Source organism: Nymphaea colorata, chromosome 14 (assembly GCF_008831285.2).
Source record: "Nymphaea colorata isolate Beijing-Zhang1983 chromosome 14, ASM883128v2, whole genome shotgun sequence".
Lineage (NCBI taxonomy): Eukaryota > Viridiplantae > Streptophyta > Magnoliopsida > Nymphaeales > Nymphaeaceae > Nymphaea > Nymphaea colorata.
In genome coordinates this window covers 12,544,398-12,560,198 of record NC_045151.1, presented here as the reverse complement: position 1 = coordinate 12,560,198, position 15,801 = coordinate 12,544,398, and the positions used below count along the sequence as shown (strand labels likewise).

General features: G+C 37.6%; 1 protein-coding gene across 3 annotated transcripts in view; it reads left to right on the top strand.

Moving 5' to 3' along the window:
• The window catches only part of LOC116267588 (peptidyl-prolyl cis-trans isomerase CYP59-like), a 34,998-nt gene that overhangs the window by 9,692 nt on the left and 9,505 nt on the right, over positions 1-15,801 (top strand). Inside the window, exons 1-4 of one of the 3 annotated variants that reach the window (XM_031649413.2) lie at positions 11,337-11,859; positions 13,886-13,990; positions 14,284-14,401; positions 15,730-15,780. In XM_031649413.2, coding sequence (XP_031505273.1) covers positions 11,762-11,859; positions 13,886-13,990; positions 14,284-14,401; positions 15,730-15,780 — 372 coding nt within the window. In that variant the 5' untranslated portion in view covers positions 11,337-11,761. Of the gene's footprint in view, positions 1-11,336; positions 11,860-13,885; positions 13,991-14,283; positions 14,402-15,729; positions 15,781-15,801 lie in introns of those variants that run through there. The other 2 variants (XM_031649414.2, XM_050075209.1) reach the window with 2 other exon arrangements.

Below are 15,801 nucleotides of genomic sequence, written 5' to 3'. Positions count from 1 at the left end.
ATTTTAGAATGAATCCATGTCTTACCTCTTAATTTTTTAATAAACTGGCCTTGAAATGTCCATGAATTCAAACATTGTTATCACTGATCATTGGCAATGAATCTTGTTCTTCAATTTTAGAATGTCTTACCTCTTAATCATTGTCATGAATCTTTTTATATTCAGAAGGCAACAAACAATAGAATTTCTCTAACTACAACTAACGTTATATGCAGAGCTTGATTTTTTTTTTCTGCTCACATGCAAAAAACAGATTCGAATCAATGAAAATAAATATCTAAATGTAGGCATAACTTTGAACATGCTTTCATCTTATTATGGTTCATCCCATAAATAAAAAACTTTGGATAGTCTTCTGATAATGCATTTAAGGCCCCTTGAAATGTCTGACACAAATTTTCTTTCCTTCTCAGTCAACTAAGTGATTCCTCATCTTTTTCTCGAAATTTCAGCACAGAATTTGTTATGTTTATCATCATCATTTTTCAGATATGTGGGATTCCACAAGAAATGCTTAAATAATGTGAACATTGCTAACCTACTTGTAAATACTAATTTAGTACCAAACCATGCTTTAATTCTAGTGGCTTTCATAAAAAATGTAAGATATTAATATTTTACTATCAAAATTTTCATATAATAAGAATTGTTCATTTATTTTTGCTCTACCTCTTTTTTTTTTCCTCTCCTTCCCTCCTTGTTTTTGCCTCTCATCTTTAAATTTTTAATCATGCATGGAGCGCACACATGCACAGTAGTCTTCTTAACAGGACAACCAGGTGATCGTCCTTGCGTCTCTTTTTAGGAAGGAAAGCGTAGACCGCACAGGGTGTCTTCATAAAAAGACACCATTTTAATTTTAAGTAAATAGAAATTGTTAATTGTGTGTGTGCTAGTGTGTGTGTGTGTGTATATATATGTATGTATATATGTATCAAATCTTCGCTACACCTTCACCCATATCTTGGCCACACCCACACCCAATTGTTTTTGAAAAATTGCAGCACTGACACCTGCATTCCACACTTGCACCTATGTGACATATGTTGTAGTGGATGCAAATTGGACAAGTGATCCAAATTAGAGGCGATCTGTCTTTTGGTAATTGCATAGAAGAATGTCAATAGGGATTGAGACAGGAATTTTTCGTTGTAGGGGCTGAACTATACTTTTAAAGTTTTAACAGAGTTCGAAATATAGTTTTTCATAATTTTAATATAAGTTAAACTAAAATTTATATAATCAACACATAAATTTTTGAAATTTTAAAAATTTGAGGGGGGTGAGAAAATGTCTACATTGTTTTGGATCTAGATCAAGTTAGACCAAATCCATGGTATGTTTAAAGTGCTTTAAACGGTTAGGAATGTACATAAAGGCATGGATCAAGTCACATATTGCTCGGCTCTAGCTTGAATTGAGCTTTATGAGGTGAACTCAAGGCTCAACTTGGTAATCCGAGTCTGAGCTCGAGCTCGACTCGTTCAACTTGGTAATGAGTCTGAGCCTGAGCGAGCTCGGTAAACCGAGTCTAAGCTTAATTTTGACTTGTTTAAGCTTATGTCACTTTATTCATTTTTTTTCTTCAAATGAAAATGGAAACGATAAAACTTGGCTAGCTTGAGTGTTAATTCAAGCTTGGCTCGCTCGTGACAAGCTTACACGGCCAAGTTTGAGTTGAGCCCGAATTGGACATGGGTAACCTCTACATGGACACTTCACCTACCATCCGACTCACCACTCAGAGAGTATAAAGTTGAATGGCCGACATCAGCTTTGAAGCATGGGAATGAAAAGCTTTTTCTTTCTTGGATTCATGCTCCTCCGCCAGACTCACTCTACCATCACCAACCACCTTAGCTTCTACTGCCACACTCTCGGCCTCATTGCAAATCGCAAAATCCTAGGCAACCTTTTTTCCAAAACGATGCATGGCTTGTTGAGTGCAAGAACTAAAATAATGGACATGTCATTAAAATTTTGTGCAGTCCAATATCACATATTCCTGCTAAATATTCATTCTGCCCATGAAGAGAACTTTATCTGGGCAGAAGATGGTGGATTTGTCCTTTCGACAAACCATTACAACTTGAACATGGTCCATGGCCATCTAGAAAACCAACTTGCCAATGTTTCTTAATTTGTTTGTATAAGACTAAACCTGAGGACAGACATCCTTTCATAAGCAAAATAAGATGAAATTTTGCAGTAAAAAGAGATGCGTCATAAAAGATTGTGCATGCATGGGAAACAAACGAGTGAAACAGGGGACATAGGCAAACTATAAACAACTGGTCATGGACAGCAGGACCCAGACGTCTAGAGTGCCACCATCAAGGCTGATGACGTCAAATTAAGATGACCTCTGCACCCTCTTGCACCCACCAGTCCACCAGCACTGCCACATTCATATAAAAGGTAAAGCAGGAGGTAAGAAAATTGAACTCTCTGCAGTAACATTGCACAAGGCATGTAAAAAATATTTCAAATAGTTAAGCAATTAACTAGAAATTACTACCTTGAATAGCAGGTTTATATAGAAATCAATCATCAAAGTGAGTTTTTCTTCATTTTCATTGAGCTGATACAATATCCACCTGAAAAGAATTAAGGCTTTTAAAAGTAAAAATGCCACCTCAAAACATGTGCATCATCCTTAGAACTGGAAAAAAGAAGTGTATAGAGAGAAAAAGGAGGAACACGACAAAAGGAGGTGTTTCTGAGGTTCCGAAGTACATTGCCTGGACACCACTGCCTAAAGTGATTAGTTAGACAGGAAGGGAATAAAAGTGGAATTAGAACTAGAAATCCAAATTAAATAATCACTGCAGATCAACATAACAGGTACTTAAACTTTGCATAGTAGAATCAATTCTAGATCCAAGAAAATTTCAAAAACCAGGGACAAAACACTGCAAAAATTGTTACCTATAAGCAGGTCATTAAGAATAAACTGTTCGACAAAGAAACGAGCACTTATGCCAATAAAAAGAGAGAAAATATAAGAAAGTGACTGAAGCAACTAACTACATTATGGATCAACAAACTCAAAACTAGGATAGCATATGTGATGCAGTAATCTCATGATCCTGCTGACTTGCCATAAAGCGACTGAATTTACCATCCACCAGAGCAAGTTCTGTCTTTTGAGCCTGCTGCAAAGGCATCTAGCACAATAGCATCAAGCTCGACACAAGAAATGAGCACCTAACAGGAAAAAAGGTACCATAACCAGTTATTTAACAAGCTGCTCATTTCACCTTCTCGAGTATGCAGGAAATCCTCATAATTTCTTCATCTGGGCAGAAGATGGTGCATTTATCCTTTTGTGTTTGATAGAATATGTGTGCTCGATTTCCCACCCACCATCTGTGCCAGATTTATATAACAGGTAAAGCAGGAGGCAAGAAAATTGAACTCTCTACAGTACCAGTGTACATGAAATGTAAGAACATTTTAAATGGCTAAGAAACTAATTAGAAGCTACTATCCTGAATAGCATGTTTTTATTTAAATCAAACACAAAAGTGCCTTTTTCTACATTTTCATTTGGATGATATAGTATCCACTGAAGGGAATTAGGGCTATTAAAAGTAAAAATGCCACCTCAAAAGTTGTACATCATTGTCAGAACAGGAAAAAGAAGTGTACAAGGAATAAGAAAGAGGAACAAGACAAGATGAGGTGCCTATGAGGTTCCGAAGTACGTTGTCAGGACACAATTACCTAAAGTGATTTGTTACAAAGGAAGAGTATAAAAATGAAATTTTAACTACATATCTAAAAGAAAATAACAACAGCAGGTTAACATAATAGTACTTAATCTTTGCATAATAGAATCGGTTTTAGATCCAAGAAAATTTCAAAAACCAGAAAATGAAATACTGCAAAAACTGTAACATACAAGAAAGTCAATAAGATTAAAGCGTTCTAGTCATGAATTGAGCCCGATTTGGCTCAACTTGTTGTGCATCCCTACATAGGACCGTGTAGATGCACTGTGGCAGGTCTGTTATATTTTGCTATACTAATGTACTTTTAAATCCTATATAACGTGTGGTTAAAATTGACCTGCTTTTTTGTGTATCCAAAATTTTGGGCATGGGCAACCTCTACAAGGACACCTCAACTACCATCAGACTCACCACTCAGAGAGCATGATTTGTTAAGTGCTAAAACATAAAAATAATGGACATGTCATTATGCTTACAATTCCAAGAGGAAATTTTGTGCAGTCCAATATCACATATTCCTGCTAAATATTCATTCTGCCCATGAAGAGAATGACGACAGGAAAAGTTCTTTGTCTGGGCAGAAGATGGTGCATTTGTCCTTTCGACAAAGCATTACAACTTGAACATGGTCCATGGCCATCTAGAAAACCAACTTGCCAATGTTTCTTAATTTGTTTGTATAAGACTAAACCTGAGGACAGACATCCTTTCATAAGCAAAATAAGATGAAATTTTGCAATAAAAAGAGATGCGCCATAAAAGATTGTGCATGCATGGGAAACAAACGAGTGAAACAGGGGACATAGGCAAACTATAAACAACTGGTCATGGACAGCAGGACCCAGACGTCTAGAGTGCCACCATCAAGGCTGATGACGTCAAATTAAGATGACCTCTGCAGCCTCTTGCACCCACCAGTCCACCAGCACAGCCACATTCATATAATAGGTAAACCAGGATGTAAGAAAATTGAACTCTCTGCAGTAACATTGCGCAAGGCATGTAAAAAATATGTCAAATGGTTGAGCAATTAACTAGAAACTATTAACTTGAATAGCAGGTTTATATATAAGTCAATCATCAAAGAGTTTTTTTTCCATTTTCATTGAGCTGATACAATATCCACCTGAAAGGAATTAAGGACAATCATCAAAGAGTTTTTTTTCCATTTTCATTGAGCTGATACAATATCCACCTGAAAGGAATTAAGGATTTTAAAAGTAAAAATGCCACCTCAAAACATGTACATCATCCTTAGAACAGGAAAAAAGAAGTATATAGAGAGAAAAAAGAGGAACACGACAAAATGAGGTGTCTTCTGAGGTTCCCAAGTACATTGCCTGGACACCACTGCCTAAAGCGATTTGTTACACAGGAAGGGAATGAAAGTGAAATTAGAACAAGAAATCTAAAGTAAATAACCATAACAGATCAACATAGCAGGTACTCGATCTTTGCAGATTAGAATCAGTTCTAGATCCAAGAAAATTTCAAAAACCAGAGGAGGAAAAAGTGCAAAAACTGTTGCCTAAAAGCAGGCCATTAAGAATAAACTGTTCTACAGAGAAACGAGCTCTTATGCCAATAAAAAGAGAGAAAAAAAAAAACGTGGAAAATGACTGAAGCAGCTAACTATATTATGGATCAACAAGCTGGCAACTAGGTTGGCATCTGCCGTGCAGTAAGCTTATGATGCTGCTGACTTGCTGTAAAGCGACTAAATTTACCATCCACCAGAGCAAGTTCTGTCTTTTGAACTTCAATCTGCTGCAAAAGCATCTACCACAACAGCATCAATCTCGACACAGGTAGTGAAAAGCCAACATGAAAAAAAGTAACATAACTGGTCATATAAAAAACTAAAAAAGGAACTGAGAGGATTTCCTACCTACACGAAAATGAAACTCGTGCTGCTCCTATCCATGTGCGAAGAAAAATAATGACAGAACTACATTGCCATAAAATTTGCATAGAACAAAAGGAAATTGAACCAATAGCATCACGTTAAAACCATAAAAAGAAATCGAGCAACTAACGTGTGGAATGAACTTGGCTAATGAAATCAGATTAGGATACTTTATTCAAATTGAAATCAGATTGTCCTCCAATTTTCGCTGATGTGGTTGATGTGATTTTGCATTTTTCTATTTTCTGTCTAATTCTACTTCCTGCATTTGCACTGCCTCCATATTCTTTTCACCTTTGCACAGCCACCAATACTCCACCACTTTTTGCCCAGTTTTTCTTGTGTTTCTTCAACTGTTAAATATGATTTTATACCTTTCGTATTCCTGATCGATGTTAGGGAAGAATTATAAATAGTATAGCTAACATGTATGTTCTTTCTGTGATTTTCTTAAAGTCAAGCGTGTACTTTTCTTGTGTTTTTTCTTTTGAATGCTTAATCAAAACTGCTTGCCGGCAAACTCCATCAGCATTATCTGGTGTCTGCAGTACCCTTCCCAACTTCCATCTAGCCAATATTGGCATGCGATTGGTACTGGTAGCTAGTCATTATACCTGTGGAACCAGGCTTTTTTTTTTTTTCCATTTGTCAAGTAATGGTGAAATTCCATGAAGCAAACAACACACCTACAGCTCTTTATTTGATCATAAAAGAATGATTTACAAAATGTGGGGAAAACCACAGGAGATACAACATGAGGACCTCTAGACAGAAATACTTCGGCAACCAAAACATATGCACACAAAAGAATGAGAAATGAATGTGAGACCCAAAAAAATTGAAAAAGGCACAGCCATCAAGAACTTGAGGATCTAACTGGTTTGACCATTATGCTTCAGGAGAAGAGGGGCGACAGGATGAGGGCACCTTCGAACGTGTCCATCTCCAAACTGTCAAGACCGTCATTCCAGCCGAATGAGGGTGGTGGCGATGAAAGGAGAGCGTCAATCGATGGCGGTGGAGGCAAGCTGGAGGAATCGAAAAAACTGCTGCAACTCACAGAACCATAGAGGCTTGAGTCCACCGACTGCTGTTCTTCCACCATCGATTGGCCAAGGGACGAGTCCGGAAGAGGTGTTTCTGCCTTGTCCTTGCTCTGCATCTGCAGTCCCACCTCTTGCTCACCTTCAAACACGCAATTTGAAGATGATCCAAAATCGTAGCTGCCCAGATCAGAGAAACTTACACCGGCACCATGCAGCGATTCCAACGATGCCCACAAGTCATTTCCGCCCACTGACTGTGGGAGGCCGGTGCCACTGTTCTGCTCTGAAATCGATTTTGAATCCACCACTGATGGTCTTGTCTTCAGTGGTTGCGAACGAGTAGTTGTGATGGTGCGGGATGGTGCTCGCAGTCCCACCTCTTGCTCACAGTGTTGCTGCATGATGGAGAGTAGTTGCCGGTGTCCATCATCTCCTTCTTGGTCGTCGGCAGGTGGAGGGTAGGAGAATGTAAAAGCATTTCCTGCTTCGCTGAAGCAGACAATGCCGATGGTTGCGCCTGTGAGACAGCAGAGCTCTTGGGCCTTCTTGAAAAGGCCCTTCCTTCTCTTGGAGAAGGTCACATGGCGCCTCCTTTGATCGGAGATGAATCCCATGCTAATCTTCCGCCTTCCCACCATCCTTCTTCTTCTTCTTCTTCTTCCGATTTCTCAAAGGCCGCCGGTTGAAGTGGGGAGAGAGAGAGGGGATTCTTGGTTTTCTGCTGTAATCCAACTTAGCGATCGCTCTTTCTAAACTGATGGTTTGCCCGCGTAAAGAAGAGAGGGAGTGCTTCCCTCTCTTTTTCTTCTCAACGGATACTTGACAACCGGCGTGGCAAAATTCTGTTTTAACGATTTTGAAATTATGGTGTCTTAGAGAGAACAGGGACACCGACAACAAATTCTTTCACAAGTTTTAATTTCAAATTTCTAAACTGATCACGGAAGAAGGTGAGTTTCTAAATATGGAGGAGATTTTTGGTGCTCTCCGCTAATACGTAATTGCTGTAAATCCCTGGCCCTAATTTTTTTCATTTTTTTTAATTTTACAAAATGTATTGGATACTTTAAATTGATTTAAAAATAAAAATATATAAATATATCATATCGAGTTTATATAGGATCAAAATTAACCTAGTGAAGCGCTCCCCTTAGTAACTTGCAAGTTGTTGTTTCTAGTTGCAAATTAAATTAAATGCTTGCTGTATTAAAAAAATGAATATCTTTTCCAAAAAATAATGTTTTTAGCCACCTCAATTTTGAGCAGATTTCCCACATAATGCTCCACACTTGTATCTTGTATCTTGTTTGTTATGCTTTTGTTGGGACGCCCGCCAGCTTCCTACTTACAAAGTTCCCGAACCTTTAGATGAAGCAAGGCCATTTACAATTGGCCAAGCTTTGCCACATAAATTCAGAACAAAAATGACATGAGTTCAGAGGATCAAGGGAAAAACTAAAAATGCTTAAAAACGCCATATTTGCGTATCAATTTTTTTGTAAGCATGAGATAAGAATTGTTACCAATAGTATTATTAGATCTGAAAAGAATATCACATAAATATTATTAAAATTATATTTTTGTCAAGTTGAATCAGTTCGACTTGATATCGATCCGGATTCAGGTCCATGTCCAACATGGCTCGAGCTCAATTTTCTGAGCTTTCAATCGCGTTTGCTTGTTGCAGCAAACAGAGTTATCTCGAGAAAGAAGTTCACACAAACGGTCGACGCGCTTCGTCTTCTCCTTCCTCGCATCACTTGGCGCTCCTGTCCAGGGCGAAGAGAAAAACGACTGTTGGTCGGGCTGATCAAACTGAAATTCAAAAAAAAAAAAAACACTGCAAAATAACCTGGCTTGTTAAAGAAAAACACTGGCATTTTTTATTACTGGATTCTTATTTTAGTATTTTACTCATTTTACTTTTAGATATGTTTTTTGAAATTTGCTAAGATTTTACCTAGACTTTATACTTTACTATACTTGAGAAAAACCTCCCTGTATAATGTTATTTATGACAATGGATAAACCTGTTCATGTTAGTGAAATTGCTTCTTTAGATAGAAGCAAACACATAAGTATTTCAAATGATCAAAATATGAATTGGTTTTACCAAATTATTCATTACAAAAAACGCCCTCCATTTCTTGGAGGAGCATGAAAATTCTGTTTCTGGGATAAGGGCTACCGGTGATTTATGTCTGTGGGTTTGGCAAACCCGTACTGTGTTTGGGTCCAGTTTTGCAATTCCATTATGAGCTTTATGGACCTGAAAGTAGACCTTTCTGCAAGTCAGATGCAGCAAGAAGCATAATAGCATGCATGTTTTAGTTATATCAAGAATCCTGCACGTAGTGTTCGGTTGTATGTCAAAGTCAGTTAATCGTTATGGTACAGTTGTATTAGATAACGGAGAAGGCCCATCAAGTCATGTTGAGTAGATAGCTCACCAACCTTAGATCAATTTGAAGTTCGGCACCTAAGTCGGATACTAGATTTAGAGATAGATACTGAACTCCCTTTGAGAAGCTAAACTGCCTCCTATGGGGCCCTAAATTCTACGGTGTCATGTGAATGAGTCATTGGTTTGCATTTATATGTCATGCAGATGGGTGTGAAACTGTTGTGGAACAATGAGACAATATGTTAACTTTTGGGGATTTTTACATGGTAAAGTAGTTCTTTGCAATATGGAGTCCATCCAATATCTACATTTATCATGTCTTTTAAATGCAATCATGTTTTCCTGAAATGCATGCCGTCATTTTTTGCAATTACTGCTGCATGAAAGGGTGCAAGCACGTCTACAATGGTTGTCTTTTCCATACAATCTAAAAGGATTTTACTACTCAAACTGGTGATCCATCAGGAAAAGGCATTGGAGGTGATTCCATTTACAAGTAAGGAAAAATATCTGAATTTACGTTAAGTCTGGCTAATCTGAAAGGGTAGATATCTCTGAATCATTTTAATATGTATCAGGCTTTTGGAATCTGACCATTGAAAAACCATTGCAACTGGCTCAGTACCAAAATGGACAGGGCCAACTTTTTCCATATAAATTAAAAACAAAAATGACACGAGTCAAGAAGATCAAAAAGGAAAAAGTACAATACTTCAAACGCCACATTTGCGTATGACTTCTTATAAGCGTGAGATAAATAATTTATTACCAATAGTATTACTAGAAAATGTGAAAAGAACATTTATCAAAAAAGTAGCCTCTTGTACATTATTTCATTTGCACTATCGATATTTGTTGGTGTTCATATTTTAAAACCATATGTGATTGTAAATTCAATCTTACATACTAAAGAGTGTCTCAGACCACTTAAATCAGGGATAAAAGCCAGACCATCCTTTTAAAATATCTTAAATAAAATGTGAACATTGCTAACCTAATTGTAACTACTAATTTACTACAAACCATGCTTTAATTCTAGTGGCTGCTCCACGCTTGCAACTATGTAACATATGTTGTAGCGGATGCACATTGGACAAGTGATCCAAATTAGAGGTGATCTGTCTCTGCAGGAATTTTTCTTTGTAGGGGTAGAACCATGCTTTCATAATTTTAACCGGGGCCGAAATAAAATTTTTCATATTTTTAGTATAGGTTAAACTAAAATTTATAAAATTTACATGTAAATTGTTTGAAATTTTAAAAATTTGAGGGGGTGAGGAAATGTCTACTTGTTTTGGATAGTTCATGTTAGACCCAATCCCTGGTATGTTTAAAGTGTTTTAAAGGGTAGTGCTGCACACAAGCCGAGTCGAGCAAGCTCAAGCTCGACTCGACCTAACAAAATCGAGCTGAAACTTGATTCGTTTAACCTAACAAAATCGAGCATAACTTAGAGATCGCCCGCGTAAAGAAGAGAGGGAGTGCTTCCCTCTCTTTTTCTTCTCAACGGATAGTTGAGAACGGGCTTTGAAAAATTCTGTTTTAAAGATTTTGAAATTATGGTGTTTAAGAGAGGCCAGGGACATGGATAACAAATTCTTTCACGAGTTTAATTTCAGATTTCTAAACTGATCACGGAAGAAGTTGAGTACTTGAGTTTCAACATATGGAGATTTTTGGTGCTCTCCGCTAATACGTAATCACTGGTATATCTCTGGCCCTAATTTTTTCATTTTTAAATTTTACAAAATGAATTGGATACTTTAAATTGATTTAAAAATTAAAATATATAAATATATCATACCGAGTATATATATATATATATATAGGATCAAAATTAACCTAGTTAGGCGCTCCCCTTAGTTAGTTGCAAGTTGTTTTTTCAACTTGCAAACTAAATTAAATGCTTGGTGTGCTAAAAATGAATATCTTTTCGAAATAATGTTTTTAGCCAAGTTTTGCCACATAAATTCAGAAAGTTCACATGCTCAAGAGAAAAAATAAAACACTTAAAACGCCATATTTGCGTATAATTTTTTTTATAAGCGTGAGATAAGAATTTATTACCAGTAGTATTATTAGATCTGACAATAATATCATATAAGTATTAAAAATACAATTAAAAAATTAATAATAATATTTTTATCAAGTTGAATCAGTTCTACTTGATATTGATCCCGATTCAGGTCCAAGTCCAACCTGGCTCGAGCTCAATTTTCCGAGCTTTCATCCCGGCGGGCACCGGCTCGCTGTACAACCAAGTCTGGAACTGAAGCCGCATAAAGCTCGTCAGTCGTCCTCCGGCGCAACGGAAGAAAGCAAAGCATTTGTGCCTTTGTGGTCGTTGGCGTGGTAACAGGACTGTGCGTGTTCCGTCGTTCCCGCATTTGCTTCCCGCTGCAAACGGGCTTATTGGGCAAGAATAAGATACGGAGGATTTATCTCGAGAAGAGAAGTTCACACAGACGGTCGACGCGCTTCGTCTTTTCCTTCCTCGTGTCACTTGGCTCTCCTGTCCAGGCCAAAGAGGAAAGCGACTGTTGGTCCGCTGATCTGTATCGCCATAACGGGTCGAGGCGACCACCGAGAGGACGTGTACCCCTGCCCTAGCGCCTTTTGTTCCATAACAAACGGAAAGTGGAAGAAAAGAGGAATCGAGGAAGAAGGATAGATGTCGGTGCTGGTGGTGACGAGCTTGGGAGATATCGTTGTCGATCTGTTCACGGATCGCTGCCCTTTGACCACCAAGAACTTCCTCAAACTTTGCAAGTACTCACTCTTTCTCTCTCTATCTGGGTATCGTTATGCTCATGTGGGTTGTTGTTATTTTGATCTTCTTACTGAGGTTTGGAGGGGTGGGGGAAGAATGAACTCGATGACCATTATGTGTATATTAAGTTTTCAAATGTTTTGCTTTCATGCTCCAATCTCCAGCTTGTTTTTGAAGATGACTGATAACACTCCCGTCTCTACTACACTGATGCTGGGCGGGATGATGACTTAAGTTGCCTGGTTGAGCCATTCTTTTGCTTGAGGATGCCTTGTTACGCAAGACTCACTTTGTTTGCCCGACCTTGACGTTGTGGCCTCCTAGGTTGAGCACCATGAGTTTGAACTCCTAAACTTCTGTGCTCTTCCATGTGTTGACACCACAGAAGGTTGCTATCTACACAAGAGATCGTAAGTCCCACCTGCAAGATCAAGGTGTTGCCACTTGCTGGGTTGTGTTGTAGTTGGTCTTGGGGTCACCAAGTCATCACTTGATGAAGCTTGCTGGCTGCAAATATAAGTTCTCTAGAAAAAGTGGTTAAACATCTGTAATTGGAACTGTACTTTTAGATGTGCATCTTTAAGGTTGTGGATGAACTTGAAGATTTTGAACGGACAGGTGGTTAGACATTGGTTTCGTGGTCCATGGGAAAATCAGACAAAAGGAACTAAGGGTGGAACTGACTCCCATTGGAATAACAAGCTAGTATGAGCTTCGGAACTTCAAGATGGTGTTGGCCATGACCTAGACCCGTTGTCACATAAAACCCATTTGTTTATGCGCTTCAAAAAATAGGTCACTCGAAATTCAAGAAAAAAAAACTGAAAGAAAACCTGCCTTGTTAAAGAAAAACACATTTTAAACACATTTTTTTACATTTTCCGTTGTTTTTTCACATTTTTTATTACTGGATTCTTTTGTTCGTATTTTATTTACTTTTAAATTTGTTTTCTAAATTTTTGAAATTTGCTGAGATTTTTCCTAGACTTTAAACTTTACCATACCTGAGAAAAACCTCTCTGTATAATGATATCTATGACAATGCATAGACCTTTTTATGTTAGTGAAATTGCTTCTTTAGACAGAAGTAAACACATAAGTATTTCAAATGATCAAACTATGAATTGTTTTTACCAAATTATGCATTACAAAAAAGACCCTCCGTTCCTTGGAGCATGAAAATTCTGTTTCTGGGATAAGGGCTACCAGTGATTTATGTCTGTGGGTTTGGCAAACCCATACTCTGTTTGGGTCCAGTTTTGCAATTCCATTATGAGTTTTATGGACCTGAAAGTAGAACTTTCTGTAAGTCAGATGCAGCAAGAATCATAATAGCATGCATGTTATAGTTATATCAAGAATCCTGCATGTAGTGTTTGGTTGTAAGTGAAAGTCAGTTAATCGTCATGGTACAGTTGTATAAGATAATGGAGAAGGCCCATCAAGTCATGTTGAGTAGATAGCTCACAAGCCTAAGATCAATTTGAAGTTTGCTACCTAAGTAGGGCAATACATTTAGAGATAGATACTGAACTCCCTTTGAGAAGCTATAGTGCCTCCTATGGGGGCCTAAATTCTACGGTGTCATGTGAATGAGTCACTAGATTGCATTGATATGTCATGCAGATGGGTGTGAAACTATTGTGGAACAATGAGACAATATGTTATCTTTTGGGGACTTTTAGATGGTAAAGTAGTTCTTTGTAATAGGGAGCTCATCCAATATCTACATTTCTCATGTTTTTTTAAATGTAATCCTGTTTTCCTGAAATGCAATTTTACTGTATGCCATCATTTTTTTGCAATTGTTGCTGCATTACAGGGTGCAAGCACGTCTTTTACGCATAGATCCAGAAATGCTAATCTTTTCTGGAAGTTCCTAGGTTTCATATCAGTTCTCAAAAATTCTAGAAGTTCCAGTTACTTAGTTTTGTCAGAATATTGGAAGTTTTTGTAACAATAGTTAATGAAGGACCCAATGATCCTTTTCACCAGAATTTTTAACTTCTCGTCTGGTCAACGCAGGATCAAATACTACAATGGTTGCCTTTTCCACACAGTCCAGAAGGATTTTACTGCTCAAACTGGTGATCCATCAGGAAAAGGCACTGGAGGTGATTCCATTTACAAGTAAGGAAAAATATCTGAATTTTCGTTTAAGTCTGGCTAATCTGGAAGGGAAGATATCTCTGAAACATTTTAATATATATCAGGCTTTTGGACTCTGACCATTGAAAAACCAATGCAACTGGCTCTGTATCAAAATTGACATGAGTAACCACTTGTAGGCATAGGCTAGAAACTATGAATGTTTATTGATGTGAAGTTGATGTCACATCAGCTTGCTGAAAGAAAACTTCTCTCTTTCCCATGGATTGGTTGGGTTTAGCTGTATGTTTGATTATTCCACATTTGATCTGCAGATTCCTTTATGGTGAACAAGCTCGATTTTTTGGTGATGAAATTCATCCTGATTTAAAGCATTCCAAGAAAGGAACAGTTTCTATGGCAAGTGCTGGGGAAAATCTCAATGCTTCTCAGGTCTTCTGATTGTCCCTACGGATAATGTATTTTTGTTCCACTGGTGTATTAATGTTAATGTGTGGTCAGCATCTGTATGAATAATTAGATGTGGTTTAGCCTGGTGGCATTCTTCTTTCTACTGAATGGGCTTCCTATGTTGGGATAAATTGCCTTGACTTTCATTTGTTGTGCTCCTGTAAATGGACTTTTTGTTGATCCACCATTTGCTTTAAACATATCAATAGCCTTTTATGTATGCACAAACAAAATGATGTCATGCTGGCTCAATGTCAGTAAAGAACCTAAATACTTGATGTACAGTCTACGAAAAATTCCTTTGGGACCCACATGGCAGCCATTATATTCACTTTTGTTGTCTTCTGTTGCATTTCTCATATATCTAGTTGACATCTCCATTTTTTTTTCTCTCATTATTCCCACAGCAATTCCTCATTAGGTGAACTACTACTTGGACAGTGGGGCCCTTCTTTGATTGTGTGTGCAGATAATGTTACGAGTCTTACGACCTTCTATTTATTTGAGGGAGTTGGAAAGGACTTGACACTAACATTCCATTAACTGCACAATCCTGGAACTTGAATTTTTCAACAAGAGGATATATGATAATAGGACAATGCAGTTAGTGCTTTTGGAACATGCTTCTGATGACGACTTGAGTCTATCTGGCTGGAAATAGAGTGATGCCATTGTTAAAAGAAAAATGGGAGGCGTTACACCTCTTTAAGTCAATTTTCTTGATGTAAAGGCCAATCAATTGGAAATATGTTGAAGGGTTATGAATTGCTTGGTCTTAAGTGATACAGATCCGGCAAAATTGCTGCCATACCCGGCTCAGCATGCAAACATGTGGACATGGACACAGCGACACAATTGGAATGGCTTTTGAAAAAACATATTATTTTTTGAACTTTACTTATTAATTTGAAGTTTTGCATGTTATTTTTTCATATTAATTATCTAAAATGTATTTTTTAACTGTTTTGCCTCACCTGTTACGTATTAGTTTTGCATATTTTTTGTGAAAGTTTGCACATACATATATATACATGTATCTATACTTTGTTGTATGCCTATAGCCATAAATTTTAAAATTTCTATGTCCACACCCGCTCCTCCATGCCCATACCAGTATCCATGTGAATTAGCTCCCTCCTTGATTGATTATACTAGCTGGAGCTGGCTACCTCTTGTCCACTAAACTAATAATTTCTGACGTGGTCGGTGCTGCTAATTTCTGAGGACCATAAATAACAAGTAATAGTTTGTGAAATAGTGCTAATCCTGCTTTTCTTCTTTTATTGACTTGGTAATCCTTCTATATGCAGTTCTATTTTACATTGCGTGATAACCTTGACTACCTTGATGGAAAGCACACTGTAAGTTTTCTTAATGATCAC